Source organism: Somniosus microcephalus, chromosome 5, assembly GCF_052327205.1.
Source record: "Somniosus microcephalus isolate GS21.2 chromosome 5, FLI_Smic_1.0, whole genome shotgun sequence".
NCBI classification, from domain to species: domain Eukaryota; kingdom Metazoa; phylum Chordata; class Chondrichthyes; order Squaliformes; family Somniosidae; genus Somniosus; species Somniosus microcephalus.
This window is the reverse complement of record NC_140991.1, coordinates 145,707,571-145,733,094: the sequence shown is the minus strand read 5'-3', so window position 1 is coordinate 145,733,094 and position 25,524 is coordinate 145,707,571. Positions and strand designations below refer to the sequence as shown.

The 25,524-nt window shown below is 50.2% G+C and overlaps 1 protein-coding gene across 3 annotated transcripts in view; it reads left to right on the top strand.

Annotated features, from left to right (window-relative positions):
* ngly2 (N-glycanase 2) overlaps positions 1-25,524 on the top strand; it is a 334,241-nt gene that overhangs the window by 133,412 nt on the left and 175,305 nt on the right. For all 3 annotated transcript variants that reach the window (XM_085988341.1, XM_085988340.1, XM_085988339.1), the window contains exons 5-6: positions 13,982-14,122; positions 16,890-17,011. In XM_085988341.1, the coding sequence (XP_085844467.1) occupies positions 13,982-14,122; positions 16,890-17,011 (263 nt within the window). The remainder of the gene's footprint in view (positions 1-13,981; positions 14,123-16,889; positions 17,012-25,524) is intronic.

Genomic DNA, 25,524 nt, shown 5'->3' with positions numbered 1-25,524 from the left:
GAGGATCATTTCTAATTAACCCTGTCTCATTATACAATACAAGATCTAAAATAGCTTGTTCCTTGATTGGTTCCATGATGTATTGTTCTAGGAAACTGTCTCGAATGCATTCCATGAACTCATCCTCCAGACTACCTTTGCCAATTTGATTTGTCCAGTCTGTATGAAGATTAAAGTCCCCCATGATTATTGCATTACCTTTGTTGCAAGCTCCTACTATTTCTTGATTAATATTCTGTCCAACAGTATAGCTACATTTAGGGGGCCTATATACTACTCCCACCAGTGTTTTCTGCCCCTTGTTATTCCTTATCTCCACCCCTACTGATTCTACTTCCTGATCTTCCGAGCTGAGATCCTTTCTCTCTACTGTTCCTATGTCATCTTTTATTATCAGAGCTACCCCCTACTTTTCCATTCTTCCTGTCTTTTCGAAACCTCAAGTACCCTGGAACATTTAGTTCCCAACCTTGGTCACCTTGCAACCACAGGCTAGTATTTCTCAATGGGGAGCTTTTGGAGGTGGGACTCCCACTTGTCGGGTTTTAGTCCTGCCTCCATCGACTTGTGGCCAACCCACGCTATTTTCCATTGATCGACCTTGTTAAGCCTGCCCAGCGGGCTTAGCAGGCCAATTAACGGAAAGCCGGTTACTGGTAACATCAGCGAGTGACGTTTCATCTGTCAAGAGCTTTTGACAGATGAAATGTCAGCGTTTGATGGCTCTGTGAAGCTGTCAAACACTGACAATCTGTCTTCTAAGTTGAGTCCTTGCACTCAGCCTCAATTAGAGAGCTCTCCTGAGCAGAAAGCAGAAGGCTGCAGCTTTTGACAGTTCAGCGGCCATTCTGCTTTCTGTGCCGGTGAGCTGAGGGACTCCCAACACCTGAAGGGAGGAAGCCTGCAGGAAGAAGTAAAGGTAAGTAAAACTTATTAATACACTTTACACACACCTCACACACTTACCTCTGCATACATGCACCCATTACTCACCTGCACACCTGGACATCTCGGCCCCTCCGACCCCCGCAGACCGATGACCCGCCTCGCTGACCCTGGTGAGATTCGGAGCGTTCGGGAAACCCACACTTCAGGTCTGAAAATAGGGATTCTCCAAAAAACTGCCTGTTAACTACCTGTTAACAGACAGTTAATTGGCACTAATCCTCTTCCCGCCTCGAGGAGACGGGACCCGGCGCGGGTCGGGTACCTGCCTCCTGGGAAGATGGCACGGAGGCGGGTTGGGGGCGGGATGGGTACCTGCCCCCAGATTCTGCCATTTTCCCGACAGTCCCGCCTCCAAACCTGCCTCCGCAGGGTTGGCAAAATCGCCCCCAATGCCTCTGTAATGGCTATTAGATCAAACCCATTTATCTCTATTTGTGCCACTAGTACATCTATCTTATTATGAACGTTTCGTGCATTCAGATAAAGAGCCTTTCATTTAATTTTTTTACCATTCCTGCTTTGACCTTATTCTCTGCTGCACAGCTACCGTTAAACTCTCTGTCCCTTCTTGTCACACTTCGCTTATTTTTACCCAAATCGCTACACTACTCTATTGCCTTGACCTTTCTCTTTAGATTTTTAAATTTCCCCTCACCTGACCCCTCCCCTCACCTGCCTTTTTTAGTTTAAAGCCCGATCTGCAGCCCTAGTTACTCGATTCACCAGGACGCTGGTCCCAGCCTGGTTTAAGTGGAGCCTGTCCCGATGGAACAGCTCCCTCTTTCCCCAGTACTGGTGCCAGTGCCCCATGAATTGAAACCCCTTCTTCCCACACCATTCTTTGAGCCACACATTTAACTCTCTGATCTGCTTGACCCTATGCCAATTTGCGCGTGGCTCCGGTAGTCATCCAGAGATTATTACCCTTGAGGTTCTGCTTATTAATTTAGAACCTACCTCCTCAAACTCCCTCAGCAGAACCTCATTCTTAGCTCTACCTATGTCGTTGGCTCCTACATGGACCACGACAACTGGATCCTCCCCCTCCCACTCCAAGTTCTTCTCCAGCCGCGAGTAGATATCCTTATCCTTGGCACCAGGCAGTTAACACAGCCTTCAGGATTCTCTTTCGCAGCTGCAGAGAACAGTATCTATCCCCCTGACTATACTGTCCCCTACTACGACCACATTCCTTCCTTCTCCCCCCACTTGGATGGCCCCCTGTACCTCGGTGCTGTGGTCAGTTTGCCCATTCTCCCTGCAGTCCTTTTCCTCATCCATACAGGTAGCAAGTACCTCGTACCTGTTGGACAAGGTCAAGGGCTGAGGCTCCTCCATCACTACATCCTGGGTCCCCATACCTTCCTGACTCGCAGTCACACCCTCCTGTCCCTGATCACTGATGAACTCTGAAGTACTACTTAACCTAAGGGGTGTGACTGCCTCCTGAAACAAAGTGTCCAGGTAACTCTCCCCCTCCCTGATGCCCCGCAATGTCTGCACCTCGTACTCCAGCTCAACAATACTGAGCCGAAGTTCCTCGAGCTGCAGGCACTTACTGCAGATGTGGTTGGTCGGGACCGCGGTGCTCTCCACAAACTCCGACATGCTGCAGTTATGACGCACCACCAGCCCTGCCATCTCTAACCTTGTTTTATTTATTAATTAATTTGTTAAAGCTTTTATTCCATCGATATTTTAGTTTATTGTTTGATTATTTTAGCTAGTACTAGCAAGTTACAGTTTCTCAGCTCTTAATTTAACCCCCTTCCCTAACTTAGAGAGCAAAAAAAAGCTGTAATATTCACCAACCAATCACCTACCCGCTCTCCTGTGATGTCACTCTTTGATTTTTGTTGTTGTTTTTGAATCGGAGCCTCGTCGCTGCCGTGGCTTTAATTCAGGTCCGCTGTCGGGCTGCTCTTTATCCTCTCGCCGCTGTCGCTGCTTTAATTCAGGTCTGCTATCGGGCTGCTCTTTGTCCTTTCGCCACTGCTACTGCTTTAATTCAGGTTAACTCTCGTGACGCTCTTTATCCTCTCGCCGCTCCCGCTGCATTAATCTTTATATTAAAGACTTCATTGGCTGTAAAGCGCTTTGGGACGTCCTGAGGTTATGAAAGGCTATATAAATGCAAGTCTTTCTTTCTTCATGATGGTGCATTGAATCTGAAGTCCAGTAAGCAGCTTTGTCTAACTGGAGCTGATACAAATTTGTACATTATAGCTGTTTATGAAGTTTTACGGAGCATAGCTGTGTGGATACTTCTGCCATAATTTCAAACCTACGTGGGCATGCTGCCTGACTGCACAGCAGATCTCCATAAACTGTGCACCTACATAGATAGAAACTCCTCATTATAACAAAACTTGTGGAGATGTGCCAGAAATTTACCGTATGTTAGAAAAAAAAGTCACTTGTGATTTGTAGTGTGAAACCCTGTAGGCCCTCAGTGAATATATATTTTCTGTGCCTGTCAGCACTGTTTACTCACTAGCTGTGGTTTATCTGAGTTGACACAGACTGTTCTACTGCTATGACATATCTTCCATTGAGTTGCATACAGTATTATTCACTGTGTTGTCCCTGCTAGGAGATCTTTGTTTACTTGGAAGATAATTTTAACATAGAGAAATTACTTAGAGGCAAAAAGAAACAACTGGCTAGAAATTCTTTATAGCCCAGGAATGGGCGGTATCTTTAGAAAAGTTTGAGTATTAACGCCAGGCGCTAATGCTTTAAACTGCATGCAAAATTCATTCTCACTGCTCAAAGAAATGATTGGGGCGCTAAATCAGGTCTTAAAGGCCTAGCTCAGTGGTGTTACACTCAAAGGGTGGACCAATATCGGGTGCAGTCCAATCTCAACTCCTCATTGCCACAGGCTTTTCCCAGTACTTAAAGGGGAGGTTCATTGATACTGCAGCACCTCATTCTCAGCATTGCTGGCTGTGCAGCTGCCTCAGCAAGAAGAAGCACAGCAAGGAGAAGGAGCCGGAGGACTGAAGCAGGTGTGCACTTGGCAGATCCACCTCAGGCGGGTGGTCAGGGTGATTGAATGCATCAACAAATGCTACATACCACCATCTGTACCACAAGCTTCACACACTGCCCAAAGCACCACACCCCCAGCACTCACCCACCAACAATCTCTACCTACCAACACTCACACGCACATCTCACACTTTGCACACAATGACAGCTATTCAACTATGACAGGCACAAGGGTCATTAGTTATTAGAATTAATGTGATATGTATGATAAGTTTATGCATAAATTTATTAATGGAGTTTGCAATATTTTGTGGCCTCTCTCATTTCACCTTTGCACCCAGGTGTACACTGTGATATGGCATGACACATGGATAGTATAATGGGTATGTGGTGAGCAAAAGGGATCTGGGGTTTAAGCCATCCTGGTGAGAGCCCTGATGTCCCTCATCATCCCTCTGTGCACATGTTCCCATATCTCTGGCTGCCTACGTTCCCTGTGACGTAGCTCCTGGAGGGCGAGGTGGCATGCCAGCGCAGCCCCCCATTAATGTTGCCAAGTGTATCAGTTTGAATCTTTGAACAATAAATGTAGGCACTTTCACTTGCCAGAACACTGCTGATAAAAAGGAACCTTCAAATTACTCATACAAAGTGAGCCACTAGCTGAAACTGACAAGAAACCACTGAAACTAACCTGCCCTGACAGCTGCGAGTGATTAATGCGGATGCCTTTAAATAAAGTCCCTGGAGCCGGCGTCCTGCAGCTGTGCGCCTCCTCTCCCTGTCGCTGTCTGGTCGAAGCGCAAAGGTAGGTGGCGAAAATCAATTTCGCAGATCGGGCGGCCAGTGAGCGCACGCTCACTAACATCACAATCTGCCTGGCGTTGAAGTCCCCAGAGGCACCTCGTACCGGCGGCGCAACGGGGGGACCGAATTTGTCATGTGGCGCTGGATTCGCCTCGCCTCTCCCAGGCGCTACTGCATCAGCGCCCCATTAGCGATAGCGGGAGGCGCTAACCAACTGAACTTTTTCCCCCAACTTCGTTAATATAACTGGAAGATTAGTCTTATGCAGAGACCAGTCTTTTCTTGTTTTACCACATCGGCATCTTCATTAATATTCAACCTTATTACTCCCTGTGGAGTAGGGGCAAAATTGGTCTTCTCCAGTAGTACAAAACGGGTTCCTAGTAAAGCAGCAGCCTGTTTTACACCATGCCTGATTTTCTTTTCTATTGAAGTCAGTTTCATCTCCGTGGCCTTCTTGGTCATGGAGAAGATTGAAACGTGGGCGAGGATCTTCAACACAGTTTGTTGGGTCGCAAGAATGCTAATGGAGATTGATGAGAATAGGAGTGATTGGCGTGTGAAACTGTACAGGTGAGGATGTGACATTCTCATTAAGTTGTAATTTGTCGCTAGGAGGAGATTATGGAAGTTGAAACTTGAGGTCATGAAGGATTAGGTTTTTGGCAGAGGTGAATGATCACGGAGGCTGAAGAAAGCAGTCTTGGTAACAGAATAGATGTGACGAAGGAAACTCAGTTTGGGGTTGAGCAGTACACATCAAGGCTTTGCCCCTTCATACTTAGCTTTAGGTGGCAACCGGGAAGCCAAGGCTACATCTGTAATTCCTGGCAAGAACTTTGTTTTTGTCAACATTAGCTGTGTCTATACTTTGAAAAGTAATTTGTTGGCTGTGAAGCACTTTGAGATGTGAAAGACACTTTATAAATGCAAGCTCTTTTTTTTTCTTTCATATGTAGTGTTTTTCTAACTGACTTCTAACAGGCATAGGGCCTGGGATATCTATGCCCATCCTCTTGAAAGGTTTGTTAATCATGCACAGAGATTGCAATGGTATTTTGTTGCAATCCCCCAGTTTACCTATATGCTGACATTGGTTACACGTCTTAGAGACTCAGTTACTCCAATGCACGCCTTGCGGCCTCCCGGCCTCCATCCGCCGTAAGCTCCAACTTGTCCAAAACTTTGCAGCTTGTATTCTATCTCACGCCACATCCCACTTGGCCAAACTACATTGGCTCTCAATGCTTAAATTTAAAATTTTTGTCCTTGAATTTAAATCTTTCCATGGCCGCCTCCCCTTCCGACCCCAGCATTACAAATTTTCCATGCATCTAACTCTGGTGTCTTCTGCACTCTCCTTACCTTTACTCTCGCTATTGGTGGCCAAGCATTTGGGCTTCTAGGTCCCATTATGGAATTCTTTCCCAGAATCTCTCCACCTTTCAAACTCCTTCCCCTTTAATATTCTCCTTTAAACCCTTTTTGGCTAATTTTCTAATTAATCTTTTCCTCATATCTCTGTGAAGCATATTGGAATGTTTTCTATGTTAAAAGTGCTATTTAAATGCAGGTTGTTGTTGTTGAGCTTTGCAAGTTCCTCATATAATAGAAAATAGTAAATAGTTCACAATCTTCTGCTAAACTACACTACATATGCAGGTTTTTTTTCATCAATTATAGAAGTTATCTAGCTTAACTAATTCTCTTCAGAAGCTCCAAGTTGATTTGATGAGAAGACTCCATATAGACACTCTGGGAGGAATTTTAATGGGGAAGGCGGGTTAGGGGTGGGGCGGCTCCGAGGCGGTCGGGAAACCCAGGGGAGGGAAGACTGGATCATGGTCGGACTCCAGAGGATCGGAGTGGGGGGGGCGTGGGGTAGGAGAGAGGATTGTGGGGGGGGGGAGCTGGGGGGCAAAGAAGCATGGGTCAGAGCTGGAAGATGAATCAAAACAGAATGATTTGTGCTGAAGATCTCGCTGGTCTATGAGCTGAATTGCACCAAGACCTGGGACCAGTCAATAATTAACCCCTTTCTCATCCATAGACACAAAGTTGCCAGATGCCAAGGGGGCAGGGGCTTCAGCAGAAGAAGGGAGAAAAAGTGGAGACCGGGGGAAAAATCAAGAGAATGCGAGACAGTAGGAGGTTACCCAAAAATAGTTTGGGGAGGGGAGGACTCTCTGGTCTGAACTCAGCACCAATTGGTACTAAAAGGGAAATTTCACTTCCCTAGCCTGTAATTTTCTATCCGTTAAATGAAGCAGAAATCTCCCCTTCAATTCAGAGCGAAGGGGAAACGAGAATGTGCATATGTCACACAGGTGTAGTGAGGAGCATTCGGGAATGTGCATATGTCACACTGGTGTAGTGAGGAGCATTCGAGAATGTGCATATGTCACACTGGTGTAGTGAGGAGCATTCTTCCAAGGTTCAGGGTTAATGTAAACCTCTGTTTGGGAGCAAGATGAAGATTCAAAATAGGCAACCGAGGTTTTCAAAGGCAACTCTTTGATAAGTTTATTGATGCGGTTCTAGCCAATCAAAGCGTTGAGTTTAATCTCCCTCTGATCTGCTGTGCCACTGTGCATTGCTGTAGTGTAAGACATAATGCGCACAGAATGGCAGACAAGGAAATCTCATTGATAACTGTTCAATGATACTCAGCCTCCAGGATTAACCCTAATCGCCAGCACATCTCATCCTGACTGACATGGATTTAATTGGCTTGAGATGTCATTTTCGGCAGCAAGATTAAATAAGTGTTTCATTGCTTGCAAGGATGCTTGGCTCTGGACAAATACCTCACCCAGGCATTAGTCTAATCCCAATATATAACGGCAATGCACAATACCAAATCAATTCATTTCTAACTCAGTCTCATTAAAGGGGGTATATTGAATTGCACTGCCGGCTTAAATTTCAGAAAGGCTACAGACACCGTAGAAGTAAGGAGGAATCGGGTGGGGGCCTGGGGGTGGTTGGGGGCCAGGGGAGGATCGGGTGGGGAAGAGAGGATCGGGGTCGGAGCAAGTAGGGGGGGGGCGGGGGTGGGGGGAGAGAAGGTCAGGGCCGGAGGATCGAGGGGGAGGGAGAGAAGCAATGATCGGGGCCGGAGCATGGGTGGGGGGAGGGGGCATGGAAGAATTGGGGCCGGCCTGAGGATCATCAATGGGGGAGAGAGGAACGGGGCCGGACTGAGGATCATCGGCAGGGGGGAGAGGAACGGGGCCGGACTGAGGATCATCGGTGGGGGGGAGAGGAACGGGGCTGGACTGAGGATCATCGGTGGGGGAGAGAGGAACGGGGCCGGACTGAGGATCATCGGTGGGAGAGAGGAACAGGGCCGGACTGAGGATCATCGGTGGGGGAGAGTGAGGAACAGGGCCGGACTGAGGATCATCGGTGGGGGGGAGAGGAACGGGGCTGGACTGAGGATCATCGGTGGGGGGGAGTGAGGAACGGGGCCGGACTGAGGATCATCGGTGGGAGAGAGTGAGGAACGGGACCGGACTGAGGATCATCGGTGGGGGAGAGAGGAACGGGGCCGGACTGAGGATCATCGGTGGGGGGGAGAGGAACGGGGCCGGACTGAGGATCATCGGTGGGGGGGAGAGGAACGGGGCTGGACTGAGGATCATCGGTGGGGGGGAGTGAGGAACGGGGCCGGACTGAGGATCATCGGTGGGAGAGAGAGGAACGGGGCCGGACTGAGGATCATCGGTGGGGGAGAGAGAGGAACGGGGCCGGACTGAGGATCATCGGTGGGGGGGAGAGGAACGGGGCCGGACTGAGGATCATCGGTGGGGGAGAGAGAGGAACGGGGCCGGACTGAGGATCATCGGTGGGGGAGAGAGGAACGGGGCCGGACTGAGGATCATCGGTGGGAGAGAGAGGAACGGGGCCGGACTGAGGATCATCGGTGGGGGAGAGAGGAACGGGGCCGGACTGAGGATCATCGGTGGGGGAGAGAGGAACGGGGCCGGACTGAGGATCATTGGTGGGGGAGAGTGAGGAACGGGGCCGGACTGAGGATCATTGGTGGGGGAGAGAGAGGAACGGGGCCGGACTGAGGATCATTGGTGGGGGAGAGTGAGGAACGGGGCCGGACTGAGGATCATCGGTGGGGGAGAGAGTGAGGAACAGGGCCGGACTGAGGATCATCGGTGGGGGAGAGAGGAACGGGGCCGGACTGAGGATCATCGGTGGGAGAGAGAGGAACGGGGCCGGACTGAGGATCATCGGTGGGGGAGAGAGGAACGGGGCCGGACTGAGGATCATCGGTGGGGGAGAGAGGAACGGGGCCGGACTGAGGATCATCGGTGGGAGAGTGAGGAACGGGGCCGGACTGAGGATCATCGGTGGGGGGGAGAGGAACGGGGCCGGACTGAGGATCATCGGTGGGGGAGAGAGAGGAACGGGGCCGGACTGAGGATCATCGGTGGGAGAGAGAGGAACGGGGCCGGACTGAGGATCATCGGTGGGGGAGAGAGGAACGGGGCCGGACTGAGGATCATCGGTGGGAGAGAGTGAGGAACGGGGCCGGACTGAGGATCATCGGTGGGAGAGAGAGGAACGGGGCCGGACTGAGGATCATCGGTGGGAGAGAGTGAGGAACGGGGCCGGACTGAGGATCATCGGTGGGAGAGAGAGGAACGGGGCCGGACTGAGGATCATCGGTGGGAGAGAGGAACGGGGCCGGACTGAGGATCATCGGTGGGGGAGAGAGGAACGGGGCCGGACTGAGGATCATCGGTGGGAGAGAGAGGAACGGGGCCGGACTGAGGATCATCGATGGGGGAGAGAGGAACGGGGCCGGAATGAGGATCATCGGTGGGGGAGAGAGGAACGGGGCCGGACTGAGGATCATCGGTGGGGGAGAGTGAGGAACGGGGCCGGACTGAGGATCATCGGTGGGGGAGAGAGGAACGGGGCCGGACTGAGGATCATCGATGGGGGAGAGAGAGGAACGGGGCCGGACTGAGGATCATCGGTGGGAGAGAGAGGAACGGGGCCGGACCGAGGATCATCGGTGGAGAGTGAGGAACGGGGCCGGACTGAGGATCATCGGTGGGAGAGAGAGGAACGGGGCCGGACTGAGGATCATCGGTGGGGGAGAGAGGAACGGGGCCGGACTGAGGATCATCGGTGGAGAGTGAGGAACGGGGCCGGACTGAGGATCATCGATGGGGGAGAGAGGAACGGGGCCGGACTGAGGATCATCGGTGGGGGAGAGAGGAACGAGGCCGGAATGAGGATCATCGGTGGGGGAGAGAGGAACGGGGCCGGACTGAGGATCATCGGTGGGGGAGAGAGAGGAACGGGGCCGGACTGAGGATCATCGGTGGGAGAGAGAGGAACAGGGCCGGACTGAGGATCATCGGTGGGAGAGAGAGGAACGGGGCCGGACTGAGGATCATCGGTGGGGGAAGAGAGGAACAGGGCCGGACTGAGGATCATCGGTGGGAGAGAGAGGAACGGGGCCGGAATGAGGATCATCAGTGGGAGAGAGAGGAACGGGGCCGGACTGAGGATCATCGGTGGGAGAGAGAGGAACGGGGCCGGACTGAGGATCATCGGTGGGGGAGAGAGGAACGGGGCCGGAATGAGGATCATCAGTGGGAGAGAGAGGAACGGGGCCGGACTGAGGATCATCGGTGGGAGAGAGAGGAACGGGGCCGGACTGAGGATCATCGGTGGGGGAGAGAGGAACGGGGCCGGACTGAGGATCATCGATGGGGGAGAGAGAGGAACGGGGCCGGACTGAGGATCATCGGTGGGGGAGAGAGGAACGGGGCCGGACTGAGGATCATCGATGGGGGAGAGAGAGGAACGGGGCCGGACTGAGGATCATCGGTGGGGGAGAGAGGAACGGGGCCGGACTGAGGATCATCGGTGGGAGAGAGAGGAACGGGGCCGGACTGAGGATCATCGGTGGGAGAGAGAGGAACGGGGCCGGACTGAGGATCATCGGTGGGAGAGAGAGGAACGGGGCCGGACTGAGGATCATCGGTGGGAGAGAGAGGAACGGGGCCGGACTGAGGATCATCGGTGGGGGAGAGAGAGGAACGGGGCCGGACTGAGGATCATCGGTGGGAGAGAGAGGAACGGGGCCGGACTGAGGATCATCGGTGGGAGAGAGAGGAACGGGGCCGGACTGAGGATCATCGGTGGGAGAGAGAGGAACGGGGCCGGACTGAGGATCATCGGTGGGGGAGAGAGGAACGGGGCCGGACTGAGGATCATCGATGGGGGAGAGAGAGGAACGGGGCCGGACTGAGGATCATCGGTGGGAGAGAGAGGAACGGGGCCGGACTGAGGATCATCGGTGGGAGAGAGGAACGGGGCCGGACTGAGGATCATCGGTGGAGAGTGAGGAACGGGGCCGGACTGAGGATCATCGGTGGGAGAGAGGAACGGGGCCGGACTGAGGATCATCGGTGGAGAGTGAGGAACGGGGCCGGACTGAGGATCATCGGTGGGAGAGAGGAACGGGGCCGGACTGAGGATCATCGGTGGAGAGTGAGGAACGGGGCCGGACTGAGGATCATCGGTGGGGGAGAGAGGAACGGGGCCGGACTGAGGATCATCGGTGGGGGAGAGAGGAACGGGGCCGGACTGAGGATCATCGATGGGGGAGAGAGAGGAACGGGGCCGGACTGAGGATCATCGGTGGGGGAGAGTGAGGAACGGGGCCGGACTGAGGATCATCGGTGGGGGAGAGAGAGGAACGGGGCCGGACTGAGGATCATCGATGGGGGAGAGAGAGGAACGGGGCCGGACTGAGGATCATCGGTGGAGAGTGAGGAACGGGGCCGGACTGAGGATCATCGGTGGGGGGGAGAGGAACGGGGCCGGACTGAGGATCATCGGTGAGGGAGAGAGAGGAACGGGGCCGGACTGAGGATCATCGATGGGGGAGAGGAATGGGGCCGGACTGAGGATCATCGGTGGGGGAGAGAGGAACGGGGCCGGACTGAGGATCATCGGTGGGGGAGAGAGGAACAGGGCCGGACTGAGGATCATCGGTGGGGGAGAGAGGAACGGGGCCGGACTGAGGATCATCGGTGGGGGAGAGAGAGGAACGGGGCCGGACTGAGGATCATCGGTGGGGGGGAGAGGAACGGGGCCGGACTGAGGATCATCGGTGGGGGGGAGAGGAACGGGGCCGGACTGAGGATCATCGGTGGGAGAGAGGAACGGGGCCGGACTGAGGATCATCGGTGGGAGAGAGGAACGGGGCCGGACTGAGGATCATCGGTGGGAGAGAGGAACGGGGCCGGACTGAGGATCATCGGTGGGAGAGAGGAACGGGGCCGGACTGAGGATCATCGGTGGGAGAGAGGAACGGGGCCGGACTGAGGATCATCGGTGGGAGAGAGGAACGGGGCCGGACTGAGGATCATCGGTGGGAGAGAGGAACGGGGCCGGACTGAGGATCATCGGTGGGGGGGAGAGGAATGGGGCCGGACTGAGGATCATCGGTGGGAGAGAGAGGAACGGGGCCGGACTGAGGATCATCGGTGGGGGGGAGAGGAACGGGGCCGGACTGAGGATCATCGGTGGGAGAGAGGAACGGGGCCGGACTGAGGATCATCGGTGGGGGGGAGAGGAAAGGGGCCGGACTGAGGATCATCGGTGGGGGGGGAGAGGAATGGGGCCGGACTGAGGATCATCGGTGGGGGGGGAGGAAGGAGCCGGACTGAGGATCATCGGTGGGGGAGAGAGGAACGGGGCCGGACTGAGGATCATCGGTGGGGGAGAGAGGAACGGGGCCGGACTGAGGATCATCGGTGGGAGAGAGAGGAACGGGGCCGGACTGAGGATCATCGGTGGGAGAGAGAGGAACGGGGCCGGACTGAGGATCATCGGTGGGAGAGAGAGGAACGGAGCCGGACTGAGGATCATCGGTGGGGGGGAGAGGAATGGGGCCGGACTGAGGATCATCGGTGGGGGGGAGGAACGGGGCCGGACTGAGGATCATCGGTGGGGGAGAGAGGAACGGGGCCGGACTGAGGATCATCGGTGGGAGAGAGAGGAACGGGGCCGGACTGAGGATCATCGGTGGGAGAGAGGAACAGGGCCGGACTGAGGATCATCGGTGGGGGAGAGAGGAACAGGGCCGGAATGAGGATCATCGGTGGGAGAGAGAGGAAAGGGGCCGGACTGAGGATCATCGGTGGGGTGGGGGTGGGGGGCCGGACTGAAGATCATCGGTGGGGTGGGGGTGGGGGGCCGGACTGAAGATCATCGGTGGGGTGGGGTTGGGGGGCAGTCCGGGAAGGCAGTCGGAGGCCTCATGGAGGGGTCTCCGATCATGGGAGGTGGGTTAGGCAGGGACCCTGGATCCAGGAGGTAAATGTAAAGGCACTTACCGCCTGGATGCAGCAGTCCTCACCTTGCTATAGCTGGTGAGTTTTACAAAGTGTTCAAAACCTGACCAGCTACAGTTAAACACAAAATGGAGGTTAAAGAAGAGGCTTCCAGCCTCATTATAATATTTAAATAGGCTGCCCGCCCCCGTTAAAACCAGAAGTAGGCGGGTTCAGGTCGGGATTCCAATTTTTAGCACTTTAACAACCCCCATGCCCCCAACACCCCTTTTTTTAGGTTAAAATTCCCCCCCCCCCTCTGTGTGGGACTTTTCAAGGTCATGTGTCACTGGTGGGGCCTTGCACAAAGTGGGCAGTATATCAGAGAATTCTGGATATATTGGCTGTGATTTTCCATCCATTAATGTGACTGGGGCTTTGTGAATTAAAGTAACGATCTGTTAAATTCAATAGGGGATGATAGATTGGCCCCTCCCTTGGGAACTTGTTTTTCAGACGAACTGACTGATTATTGCAAGAAAATATAGCAAAAGGAGCTGGAATACTTTTGTGTAGTGAAACTGGTTTTTAACTTGGGTACAGCGACAAAATTAAAGAAGATAATATCAAGCTAAATATTAGACAAAAAATGTCATTTTTGTCGCAGTGGGTTTAAAAATACATTTGTTGTTAAGCTTGATGATCAGGGAAACGCCCAGAGAAATTACATAAATAGCTTAAAGCAGGTGTTTTTGCCGTTTCTCTAGGGTTTCTGCTGATCTTCTGCCAAAGTTACAGTGGGCGATCGAGAAACCCATGGAAATTCTCCCCAATGGCACTGCTGCAGGAGAAGCATTAATAATCAAAGTATTACAACATTGTTTTTGTATAACTTGTTCAATTGCTTTATTATGCAGAAACCATACGACAGTGAATGTGACCTTCCAGCACACTCCTTCGCCTAATTTTTTCTTTGGAATTGACATGCAGAGAAGATTATCAGAATCGGGGTGGTTCCTCTATCCAACATTTAATTTTGTTGTCTGGCAAGCTGAATGGTAAGGAACCACTAAATATTAAACAGATCTCCTTTTCATCATTTTGGTTGGAAACCTCAAAAGAAATGTTGGACCAGAAATTCGGGTCCCCACGGGTGAGTATGCACTGGGTACTCACGTGTAGGCCCACGAAAGTGCCAGTTTCATGCATGCACTGCACATGCGCGGGAAACCGGAACTTCCATTCCCTTAAAGGAAGGGGTTCACAGGTTGAACGCGTGCGCCGGAGAGGCAGCGCGTACGCCTGGAACTTCCGTTTTTTTTGCAGGTTTCTCCGGGAGGGTAAGTCCAGGAGCTACCCTTCTAAAAAGCAGTTGCAAGGCCTGCCTTTAACAAGGTAAGTGGTGAATTAAGTAAAATTTTAAAAAAAATTTCCACAGGTTTATTATTTTTAAATACTTTAAATAAAGGTAAGTTTATTTTTAGCCCCGTTAGAAACTGTAATTAATTTTTTCAAAAATTTAAAATATTGTTTAAAATAGTTATTTTATGTAATTTATAGTTATTTTAAAAATGTGATTTAAAAAAAAAAAAATTATTTGAAGTTTTAGTGATGTTTTGGGGCTGAATTGTATTCATAGATTTGACAGGTCTTCCTGTCAAATCTATGAATACAGATTCCCTGCTACCATTGGCTCTCCATGGCCCACGTGATCCCAGGGGATGCTTCGAACTAACTGCGCCCCGGGATACACAAGCACTGCGCGCCGGCAGTCTGAGCAGGCCCAGGATCGGAATCCCACGTGGGCCCACAGCACAACGGCCGGCATGCTAGGTAAGTGCAGGTCGGGGGCTTGCACCCGTGGGAAGCCGCCGACCCGAATTTCTGGGCAGTTCTAGTTTTAAAAATAACAATTTTCAAAGTCAGTTTTTGTGGCTTAAATTTACATTTTTATGCTCTGTTTAATTTTGCTTCCAAACAAATCTGCCTTTTAATTTCAGGAAGTCTAGGAAGCAGGACCATCAGAAAAAATAATATTCTAATAAAATTAACTTACCTTTCTCGATATTGAAAAATAATAATTTTTTTTTGCCTTTGAGGAGGGACCCTGACGTTAATTAATTCTCTTGTTGTCCTTTCAATATTGCACTGTGCATAATCCCTAAAGGCAGATGGGCCACCTGCTTCCAGAATCCCACTGTAAAACTTGGTAAGAGGAAATATGGGAGTGACTTGGTGAGATTATTAACAAAAGTAAAAGTGCACAGAACCTTGTGACATGGGTTGGTAATTGGTTGGGAGACAGGAGACAAAGAGTAGGGACAAAGGGAATGTACTCTGACTGGCAGAATGTGACAAGTGGTGTTCCCCAGGGATCTATACTGGGGCCTCAGCTTTTCACCATATGTATCAATAACTTGGCTGAAGGTCTAGAGAGTTGTATATCCAAGTTTTAAGAGACACTAAGTTAGGAGGTACAGTAAGTTGTGTAGATAGGAGCAGAATGTTGCATAGGGGCATAGACCCATGAAACGCATAAAATTCTTAGAGGGCTTGGCAGGGTAGTGAGTGGGCAAAACTATGGCAGATGGAGTTCAATGTGGGGAAGTGTGAGGTCATCCACTTTGGATTCAAGAATAACAAATTAGAATATTTTCTTTATGGTGAGGGACTAGGAGCTGTGGAAGAGTGTATGAGGCTGCTGACCGGCAGTCATTTTCTAAAGATCATAGGTGAGACCCGATTTTAACCCAGAGCGGGAATTGGGTGGATGGGGAGGCAGGGTGAGTACGAAACCCCCTTGATTTCAGCAACACGAGGCCCGGGTGATTTTAACTCCTGGGCCTGATGTGCATGATCCCAGTAAGCTGCCCACCCGATCAGGAGGGATGTGGCAGCTGGCCGCGAGCAGGAGCATCATATCGGGCAGCCTGAGACTGCTAGCCAGGACAAAAGGGACAGCTGCTGGCACTCGGGTAAGTTGTGGGATGGGGTTTTTGGGATGGTCTTGGGGCAGGTGAGGCCAACACATTCCTCGTGGGACTTGGAGGTGCAATTTTGCACCTCCTGACACCACAAGGAAAGTAAAAATGAAAGCAAAAGAATTATCTGTATTGGGCCTTTTCTGGCCCTGGATCCTCTTCCCGCTATCTTCATATGGCAGGAAAGTCACAAAGGCTTCCCGCTCTGGCCACCAGTTAAAATAAACCTGATTTCTATCTTTAAAGAAGGGCCCTGTTGACTTCAGGTGGATGTCTTTGCCGCTTGCTCAGAAGAACAGGTTAAAATTCCAACCAGCGTGAACAGAGCGGGACATCAGTGGGTAAGTCACCCAGCTGATTTTAACTGCCCGCCCACCCGTCCGGTTTCCACCGAAGTGGGTTGGTTAAAATTGCCTCTGTGGTCCCTGGATGGGGGATGGAAAAAAGAAGCAGAAATTCTTCTCTCTTGCTTTCCCTATGATAAATCATGATTTAAACTATATTCCCCAAACAGCACATAGGCTTTATAGTTAAATGGGTACAGAAATTCTTTGCTCACTTGCATGGTTTTCTTCAACAATGGAAATCCCAAATGTAATGCATTTATGTGAATTATTTGCCTGCGAGTAGATTTTTACAGGAATTCCAGGAAATATGGGCATACTCATGGTTATCTATTTTCTGGAAGTGTTTTCTGTTTTTCAGTAACATATATGTAGATATCAAGCATTTCCATAACTTTCTACAGGAGGTATATACATTTTAACAGTATAAAATAGTATATGCAAAAACTTGATAATCAGCATGCCAACTGAATTTAGTAATTGTTTGCTTTTTCCACAAGGTTTAATTACATGAAAAATTTGGAAGCAAAGCTTCAGAGGCCAGCTACCATAATAAATGTGTTTAATGACACTGTAATGCATGGGGACAAGGGAGCTCAAGCAATTATTCAACTTCCAGAAGGTAATGCAATTCATACTTTCCACAGCCATTTTTCTATGATGCAAATTATAGCAATACTTTTACTGACTAGATATACCTATAATTCCAAATAATATTCCTTGTGCTGTTTCTAGTAGACTAATAACATGTAAAGATTAATTTTCTGACTTTCCACTCTTAGCAAGGACATACTAGCTAATTAAGACTGCCCTTCCTATATAAACAGACCCCTCAGTCACTGGAAACAGCCCATTTCTACCTACACCTCTATCAAATCACTTTGAAATATCCTCTGTTCCAAAGAAAGCATTCCCAATTTTTCAAGAATTCCTTTGTATTTGTATTGCCTTATACCAGGCAGCATCCTAGGGAATCTGTCAAGTATCCAGTCCTGGATGAGCCTCCAATGAAACAGTGGAAAGACAGAAGCCATCGCCTTCGTCCCCGCCACAAACTCCTTTCCTTGGGTGAATCACAATACATCTTCCTTGCTTATGACAGCAGTGAGATTTAAATAACATTTTATTTGATGTGATATAAAACTACATTCATCAATCAATTATGTTGGCATGTAAATTTGCAGCCATAATTTTAGACAATGCTATATTAATTGACTACTTCAAAAAAGCTGGATAAATAATCATTTAAGAATAGGATTGAGGATTATAATAAGGACAAAGATAATCATATTTCTGTAGAGCACAATAGTTCTTGTGTGGTGGGGGCCATGGGTGACTCCTCTGTGAAGTACAACTTGTCAGAGTTGAATACTGTGCGCTGTAGAAATTAATATTCTGGAGTGTTGCTTGATAAACTTCAGACGGTCAAGGAGAAATTTCACAGAGTTGTATTGTTTTCACAGGATGCTTGGTCACATCCTCCAGGAGATTAGATGCATAGGGTAGAATACATAATGGGGCAAATTGGGCACAGTTTGTCTAGGAAATGGACTTGGTGGGGTGACGACCATTTCACATTTCATACTTTATGTGGCATGTTTAAAGAAGGACACTAAGCAAAGGTGGGCAATGGTTACATAGAGGAAGGGTGCCCCCTTGGCAAAAATGGAATAGGGAAAGGATTTATATGATTATTAAAAGTTTCCAGTCAATATAAAGCTGTAAGGATAATCAAGTACATGGCTACATATGAAAGGAATTTGACTGAATTGATTCAAATTATTTAATCTAGATCATCTGTGATACCATATTTGGAATATTAGTAGTAATTTTGAGCATCCTGGTTTTGAAAGGACATCGGGTTGTTGGAGAAGAGTGACAGTTTGGGATCAACTCATTTTTGTTGGAACACAGAGGCTGGAATTTTCACAGTGCAGAGCGTGCAGGTTTGGGAGCAGTTTGTCAGTTAAAAGCGCTGAAATTGACAGCGCATCAGGATCCTGCCGACTTCCGCATTTAACTGGTGCGTGTTTCGAAGCGCGCCAGGGATCTGCTCAGGAGAGGCGGGCGACCTCATTGAGGTAGTTAACTGCTCATTGAGAGACCCGTAACAGCGTTTTTTAACGTGAGGTTTCAACTTTAACTGGTTGCGCACGAGACTCACAAACCTCGGGAAGCTCGCCTGTGAAGGGAAGGCGTTAGCGCAGTGGCCAATGTGCTACTTCATTAAGTGACAGCTGGATAAAGCACATAAATACACACAGCTCACACCTGCTTTCTTGCCTAAGGGAAAGGCTCTTGCTGACACCATTTTGTGCAGAGATTTTGCTTTCAGGTGTTTGCAGGTGATTTCTGCAACCTCGGAAGCCACTCTCACCACAGTGCAAGTCACTCTCACTACATTGGAGGGTTGTGCCTCTGATCTCCACTTTACCTGGATTCTATCTGATAAGCATGGGTGCCGCTTACGCTGTCTCACCTTGGACCTCAAATTCGAACCAAGATGAACCCCAGCACCAACAACACCAGCCACACCATAAATACTGTGGCAACAAGAGCAGTTCAGAGGCTAGGTATTCTGTGGTGAGTGTCTCGCCTCCTAACTCTCCAAAGCCTTTCCACCATCTACAAGGCACAAGTAAGGAGTGTGATGGAATACTCTCCACTTGCCTGGATGAGTACAGCTCCAACAACACTCAAGAAGCTCGACACCATCCAGATCAAAGCAGCTCACTTGATTTGCACCCCATCCACCACGTTAAACATGTACTCCCTCCACCACCAGCAGCAGCAACCACACAGCAGCCTTCTACTCACCGACCTGATGCTCCGCAGGAGAGAGGAAGTCAGCACAGGGGTGTATCACGCCAGAGACGATACCCCCAGCACAAGGCATACAGGCAGAGCATGAGCTTCCTGGACATGACTGAACAGCAGTGCTTCAGGAGGCTCAGACTATCACGCCTGGTCGTGGCAGACATTTGGGGGTCGATTTTACTGGAGCCGTCAGGCGGGGTTTCAGGCGTGGGGGAGGGAAGGGAATCCTGAATTGGGGGGTCCCGACACCATCCCGCCCAAAACCCCGCCCCACGCAAGTTTCAGGGGCGGCGGGTACCCGCCCCACACTGAGACCCGCCGAAACCAGGCGGGAAGGGATTAGTGCCAATTAACTGCCTGTTAACAGGCAGTTTTTAGCCTAATCCCTATTTTGAGGGGTTTCGTGTGGGATTCCCGACGGCTACAAACCACGCCAGGTTAGAGCAGGCGGGCCGTTGGGTTGAAGGAGTTGGAGGGGTCGCGATGTCGGTGCTCAGGTGAGTGATGGGTGCATGAGTGCAAAGGTAAGTGTGTTTGGTGTGTCTAAAGTGTGTAAAGAACTTTTACTTACCTTAACAGCCTTTCTTCCTGTAGCCGTCGGGAGCCCATCACTCAGCCGGCACTTAAAGCTGAACGGCTGCGATCTGTGAAAAGTGACAGCCTTCAGCTTTGAGTGCTGCTGAGAGTTCTAACTGAGTCTGTGCAGAAGGACTCAGGTTAGAACTCAGACTGTCAGTGTTTCACAGCTTCAAACAGCTGTGAAACACTGATATTTCATCTGTCAAGAACTCTTGACAGATGAAATTTCAGTCTGTGACGTCACCTGTTGCCGGGTGGCCCTTAATTGGCCTGCTGAGCCCGCTGGGCGGGCTCAACAAGGTCAATCAAGGGAAGATCGTGCAGATTGGCCGGACGTCGAAGTAGGCGGGTCTAAAACCCGAAAGTTGTAGTCCCGCTGCCTTCCCGACAGCTTCAGGAAAATCGACCCCTTGTAGTTTGCTTGAAGAAGACCAGAGGACCTGACGGATGTGCCTTACCACCGCCCTCAACTTCTTTGCCTCAGGCTCCTTCCAGGGATCTGCAGCAGACATTTGCAGGTTCTCACAGTCGGCCGGCCATAAATGCATCTCCCAGGTGACCGATGCCATGTTTCACAAGTCAGCCAATTATGTAAACTTTCCCACTGATGCGTTACTGAGCGGGCGCTTGGCTTTGCAGCTCTGGCTGGCTTCCCACAGGTGCAAGGAGTCATCGACTGCACACATGTGACCTTTAAGGCAGCCCATCATCACCCAGGAGTGTTTATAACCACAAGGGCTTCCACTCTCTCAATGTGCAGCTCATCTGCAACCCTAAAAAGACCATCATGCATGTGTGTGCCAGATTTCCAGGGAGCTGTCATGACTCTTTCATCCTGCGCCAGCCCACTCTCCCTCAGCTCTTCGCACCTCCAAACAGGCTGGCTGCTTGGAGACAAGGACTATCCACTGAAGACATGGCTGATGACATCCTTGAGGAGGCCAAGCAATGATACCGAGGATCATTATAATGAGAGTCACATGTCCACCCGATGTGTTATAGAGCAACAATTGGCATGCTGAAGATGCGCTTCAGATGCCTTGACAGATCTGGAGGAGTCCTTCGGTACGCACCAGCCAGGGTCTCCAGAATCATCGTCGTATGCTGTGCTGCACAACACAGCACAGCAGCAAGTATTGGAGCTGAAGGAGGAGCAAGGTGCAGAGCACGTAGCCTCTTCGGAGGAGGAACAGGTGGAACACGAGGAGGAGGAAGAGGAGGAGGAGCCTGAGGTGGAGATGGCACCAGCAACGGCGTACATTGCTGCCCAGGAGGCTGGGATGGTCTCATAATGGCTTGATTTACTTAAGTTGCCCCAGTGCACATATGGCTCCCAGATGCTGTACCAACTTCACCCCCCCCCCCCGCCACCCCACCACACCAACAGATAAAACCATTCCTGTCAACCAAACCCAAACCCCCATTGCTCGAGGTTAAGTAATGTCTCACCATTCACTCCAAGTGACAAAGCCACTTCCCAGGTAGCAGGCAAAAATGGACAAGATGGAAAAGTAGTGGAACAAAATAAATTTATGTGCATCATAAATAGAACTGAAACTTAACACTAAAATTTTGGCAAACACCCATGTAGATACCCTTATGCACCTACGATTGTGTCTTTTTTCTTTTCCGAGTGCTTCTACGAGGTGTAACCCCTGTGGCTTCAGCAGAGGTAGAGGCAGGCTGCTCGCGTCCCTGCTGCAACTGCTTCGACACGTTTGGCGGACGTCCTCTGGGTTTTGGAGACTGTGAAGGCCCCACCAAAGACTGCTCCTCCTGCAACTGTGCAGGGGCAGACTTGGCCATTGGGTTCTGAGGCAGTATGTGGGGCTCTGACTGAGGGGGAGGTAACGGGGGAGAAGTGGGAGATCTTTGAGCAGAGCCCCCACTTCCATGTCCCCTCTCGCCATCATCCCTCTCATGGGCCACCCGCACTTCCCTGATAGCAAGGAGCTGGGGAGCACCTTGCTGCACATCAGTGAGGCCATGAAGGCCCAAGTCTATGTTGGTATCCCTCCTCGAGATGAGGTCAATGAGAGTCTTCAGTATGTTGTTCACAGCAAGCATGTTCTCGTTGGACTGGCGCATTAGCTGCTCCATGCAGGTGGCCATCCTTTCCATGGAACAGCACATCATCGCCATCGTCTGCGACATGGTGCTACTCATGTTGGAGGTGAGCACCTGCATTCTCTGTACATTCACGCACATCGCGGCTGGAAAAGCTGCCACAGCCTCGCGCATTTGTTGCTGCTCCTCCAGGATCGCCCTCTTTGTCGATGGCGCCCAAGGTTCAGCATCTGCATCCAGCTGAGCAGAGCTTGGAGTGTCCTGTGCCCTCTGACAAAGACTCTCCACTGCTGCCCCTGTCTCCACCATCTGCTCTTACTCACTTGTGATGTGTGAGACACCAGGTGACAACACTACTCTATGTCTCGCACGACTCACCAAGGTGCGGGTATCTGTGCTGGTGCTGGGTGCACATGGGTCTGGTGACGGTGCACCCTCAGAGAGTGGAGCTTCCACTGAGGAGTTGTCTTTCTCCTCCGGCTGGACAGTGGGAGTGAGGGAGGGGACCCTTGATGGACCTGTGGGAGAGTAACTCTTATGATAAGAATGTGTTACGTTAACATTATGCACATGATGATATTTCACTGGCTGCTGACATCAGTCACCATGAGTGACTGTTGTATGCCATGTGGGATATTTAATTCTGTCACCAGGTTGCTGGGAGGTCCCCCTCTCTCCTCTCCCATCGCCAGCAGCTCTGTCACTGCACTTATTTTGAGAGCCTACTCTGCTGGCGTCAAATTTGGAGGGCCACCTCCGGTTCTCTCTCTTTCTCTCCTGTTCTGCGCTCTCTTCTGCAAGGAGGGAAAGAAGAGAACTTTGAATGAGAGTGATAGAATGAGTGGAAGGAATGTATGGGCTCCATCTGTATAGGGTGACTGTGAGGGAGTGGCGTGACATTGCCAAATGGTCTCCTTCTGTGGTGCTACTTTCTATGATTGCATGAGGGTGAGTGTCAGTGGTGGTTAGTCAGATGGGGATGTGAGTAGGTGCCGAGACAGTGAGGGATGGGTGCACCTGCAAGGTAGGTTGGTGTGAGTAGTGATGTACAGGGGTAGGCTTGGGAAGACAGAGTGAGGGGGTTGGCGTGACATGCACGTCAGGATGTGGTTGAATGTGGCATTGTACTCACTTTTCTGACCTCATGAGATCATTAAATCTCTTCCGGCATTGAATCCAGGAGCGGCTGACAACACTCCTGCTGCTCACTTCTTGGGCGATCTCCAGCCATTCCCTCTTAGTTTCTCTGGCTGCTCTTCTCCTGCCACTGCCAGGGAATAGGACCTCCCTGCGTGCTCTGATTCCCTGGACCCCGACTTCCAGGGAGGTATCGGGGAACCTAGGCGCAGCCTTCTGTCGCTGTGACTCCATCTTTGCTTGCACCCACACAAATCTCTTCGAAATATAGCAATAGCCACCTTTCCCAACCACCTGTATGCCTGCTCAACAACAACAACAACAACAACTTGTATTTATATAGCACCTTTAACATAGTAAAATGTCCCAAGGAGCTTCACAGGAGTATTATAAGATAAAAATTTGACAACCAAGCCACAGAAGGAGCAATTAGGGCAAATGACCAAAAGCTTGGTCAAAGAGGTAGATTTTAAGCAACGTCTTAAAGGAGGAAATAGAGGTACGCAGCCAGCACACACCCGCCCCGACCCTAAAGTAAAAATTCTGGACAGAATATTTGTATGGGGATAGGGTATGAGTCATCGAGTTACATCAAGGCTACAGCACAGAAACAGGCCATTCGGCCCAACTAATCTATGCCGGTGTTTATTCTCCACACGAGCCTCCTCCCACCCATCTTCATCTAATCCCATCAGCATGCAATTCTATTCCTTTCTCCTCATGTGCTTATGTAGCTTCCCCTAAAATGCATCTATGCTGTTTGCCTCAACTACTCCTCGTGGTAGCCTGTTTCACATTCGTATCACTCTTTGGGTAAAGACGTTCCTCCTGAATTCCCTAATGGAATTATTAGTGACTATCTCATATTTTGGACCTCTAGTTTTGGTCTATCCCGCAAGTGGAAACATTTTCTCCAATTCTACCCTATCCAGCTAGGACATTTTTACCAAGGGGCCACCCTTCCGCCGTGTAACCATTGGTCATCTTTGCTTACTGTCCTTCTTAAAACTTTAGGTGCTATGTTAGAGTGAGAATTTCTTCTTACACGAGCAAGCCAATCTACAGGAAGGGCATTTCCAAGTAAACATTTCACCATAATAGATTGATCAGTCAAAATATTCAATGCTGAATTGTACTATTTTTAATCATAGGATGGCATCAAGGAACCCTAGCAAAATTGAAGTCAATGGGAATCAGGGGGAAAACTTTCCACTGGCTGGAGTCATACCGAGCACAAAGGAAGATAGTTGTGGTTGTTGGAGGCCAACCACCTCAGCCCCAGGACATCCTTGGGGCAGTGACCTCGGCCCAACCATTTTCAGCTGCTTCATCAATGACCTTCCCTCCATCATAAGATCAGAAGCGGGACTGTTTGCTGATGATTACAGTGTTCAGTTCTATTTGCAACTCCTCAGATAATGAAGCAATCCATGCCCGCATGCAACAAGACCTGGACAACATTCAGGTTTGGGCTGATAAGTGGCAATTAACATTCGTGCCACACAATCTCCAACCATAGAGAGTCTAACTACCTCCCCATGACATTCAATGGCATTACCATCGTCGAATACCCCACCATCAACATCTTAACTAGACCAGCCACACAAATCCTGTAGCTACAAGAGCAGGTCAGAGGCTGGGTATTCTGCAGCGAGTGACTCACCTCCTACAAGGCACAAGTAAGAAGTGTGATGGAATACTCTCCACTTGCCTGGATGAGTGCAGCTCCAACAACACTCAAGAAGGTCAACACCATCCAAGACAAAGTAGCTCGCTTGATTGGCACCTCATCCACCACTTTAAACATTCACTCCCTCCACCACCGGCGTACCGTGCCTGCAGTGTGTACCATCTTCAAGATGCACTGCAGCAACTCGCCAAAGCATCTTTGACAGCATCTCCCAAACCTCTACCACCTAGAAGGACAAGGGCAGTAGGTGCATGGGAACACCACCACCTCCATGTTCCCCTCCAAGTCACACACCATCCTTACTTGGAAATATATCGCTGTTCCTTCATCATCGCTGGGTCAAAATCCTGGAATTCCCTCCAGCACTGTGGGAATATCTTCACCACATGGACTCAGCGGTTCAAGATGGCGGCTCACCACCATCTTCTCAAGGGCAATTAGGGATGGGCAATAAATGCTGGCCTTACCAGCGATGCTCACATCCCATGAATGTATAAAAAAAAAGTTTCATTATCTTAGAGCCCTCCATCAGGTCACCCCTCAGCCTTCTCTTTCCTAGAGAAAAGAGCCCCAGTCTGTATAATAGCTCTTGATACTTATAGCCTCTCAGTTCTGCTATCATCCTTGTGAATCTTTTTTGCACCTTCTCCAATGCCTCTCTATCCTTTTTATAATATAGGGTGGTCTAACCAGGGTTCTATACAAGTCTAAAATGGCTTCCCTGCTTTTCAATTCTGTCCCTCTAGAAATGAACCCCAGTGATTTGTTAGCTTTTTCTATGGCCTTAATTAACCTGTGTCGCTACTTTTAGTGATTTGTGTATCTGTACCCCTAGATCCTTTGCT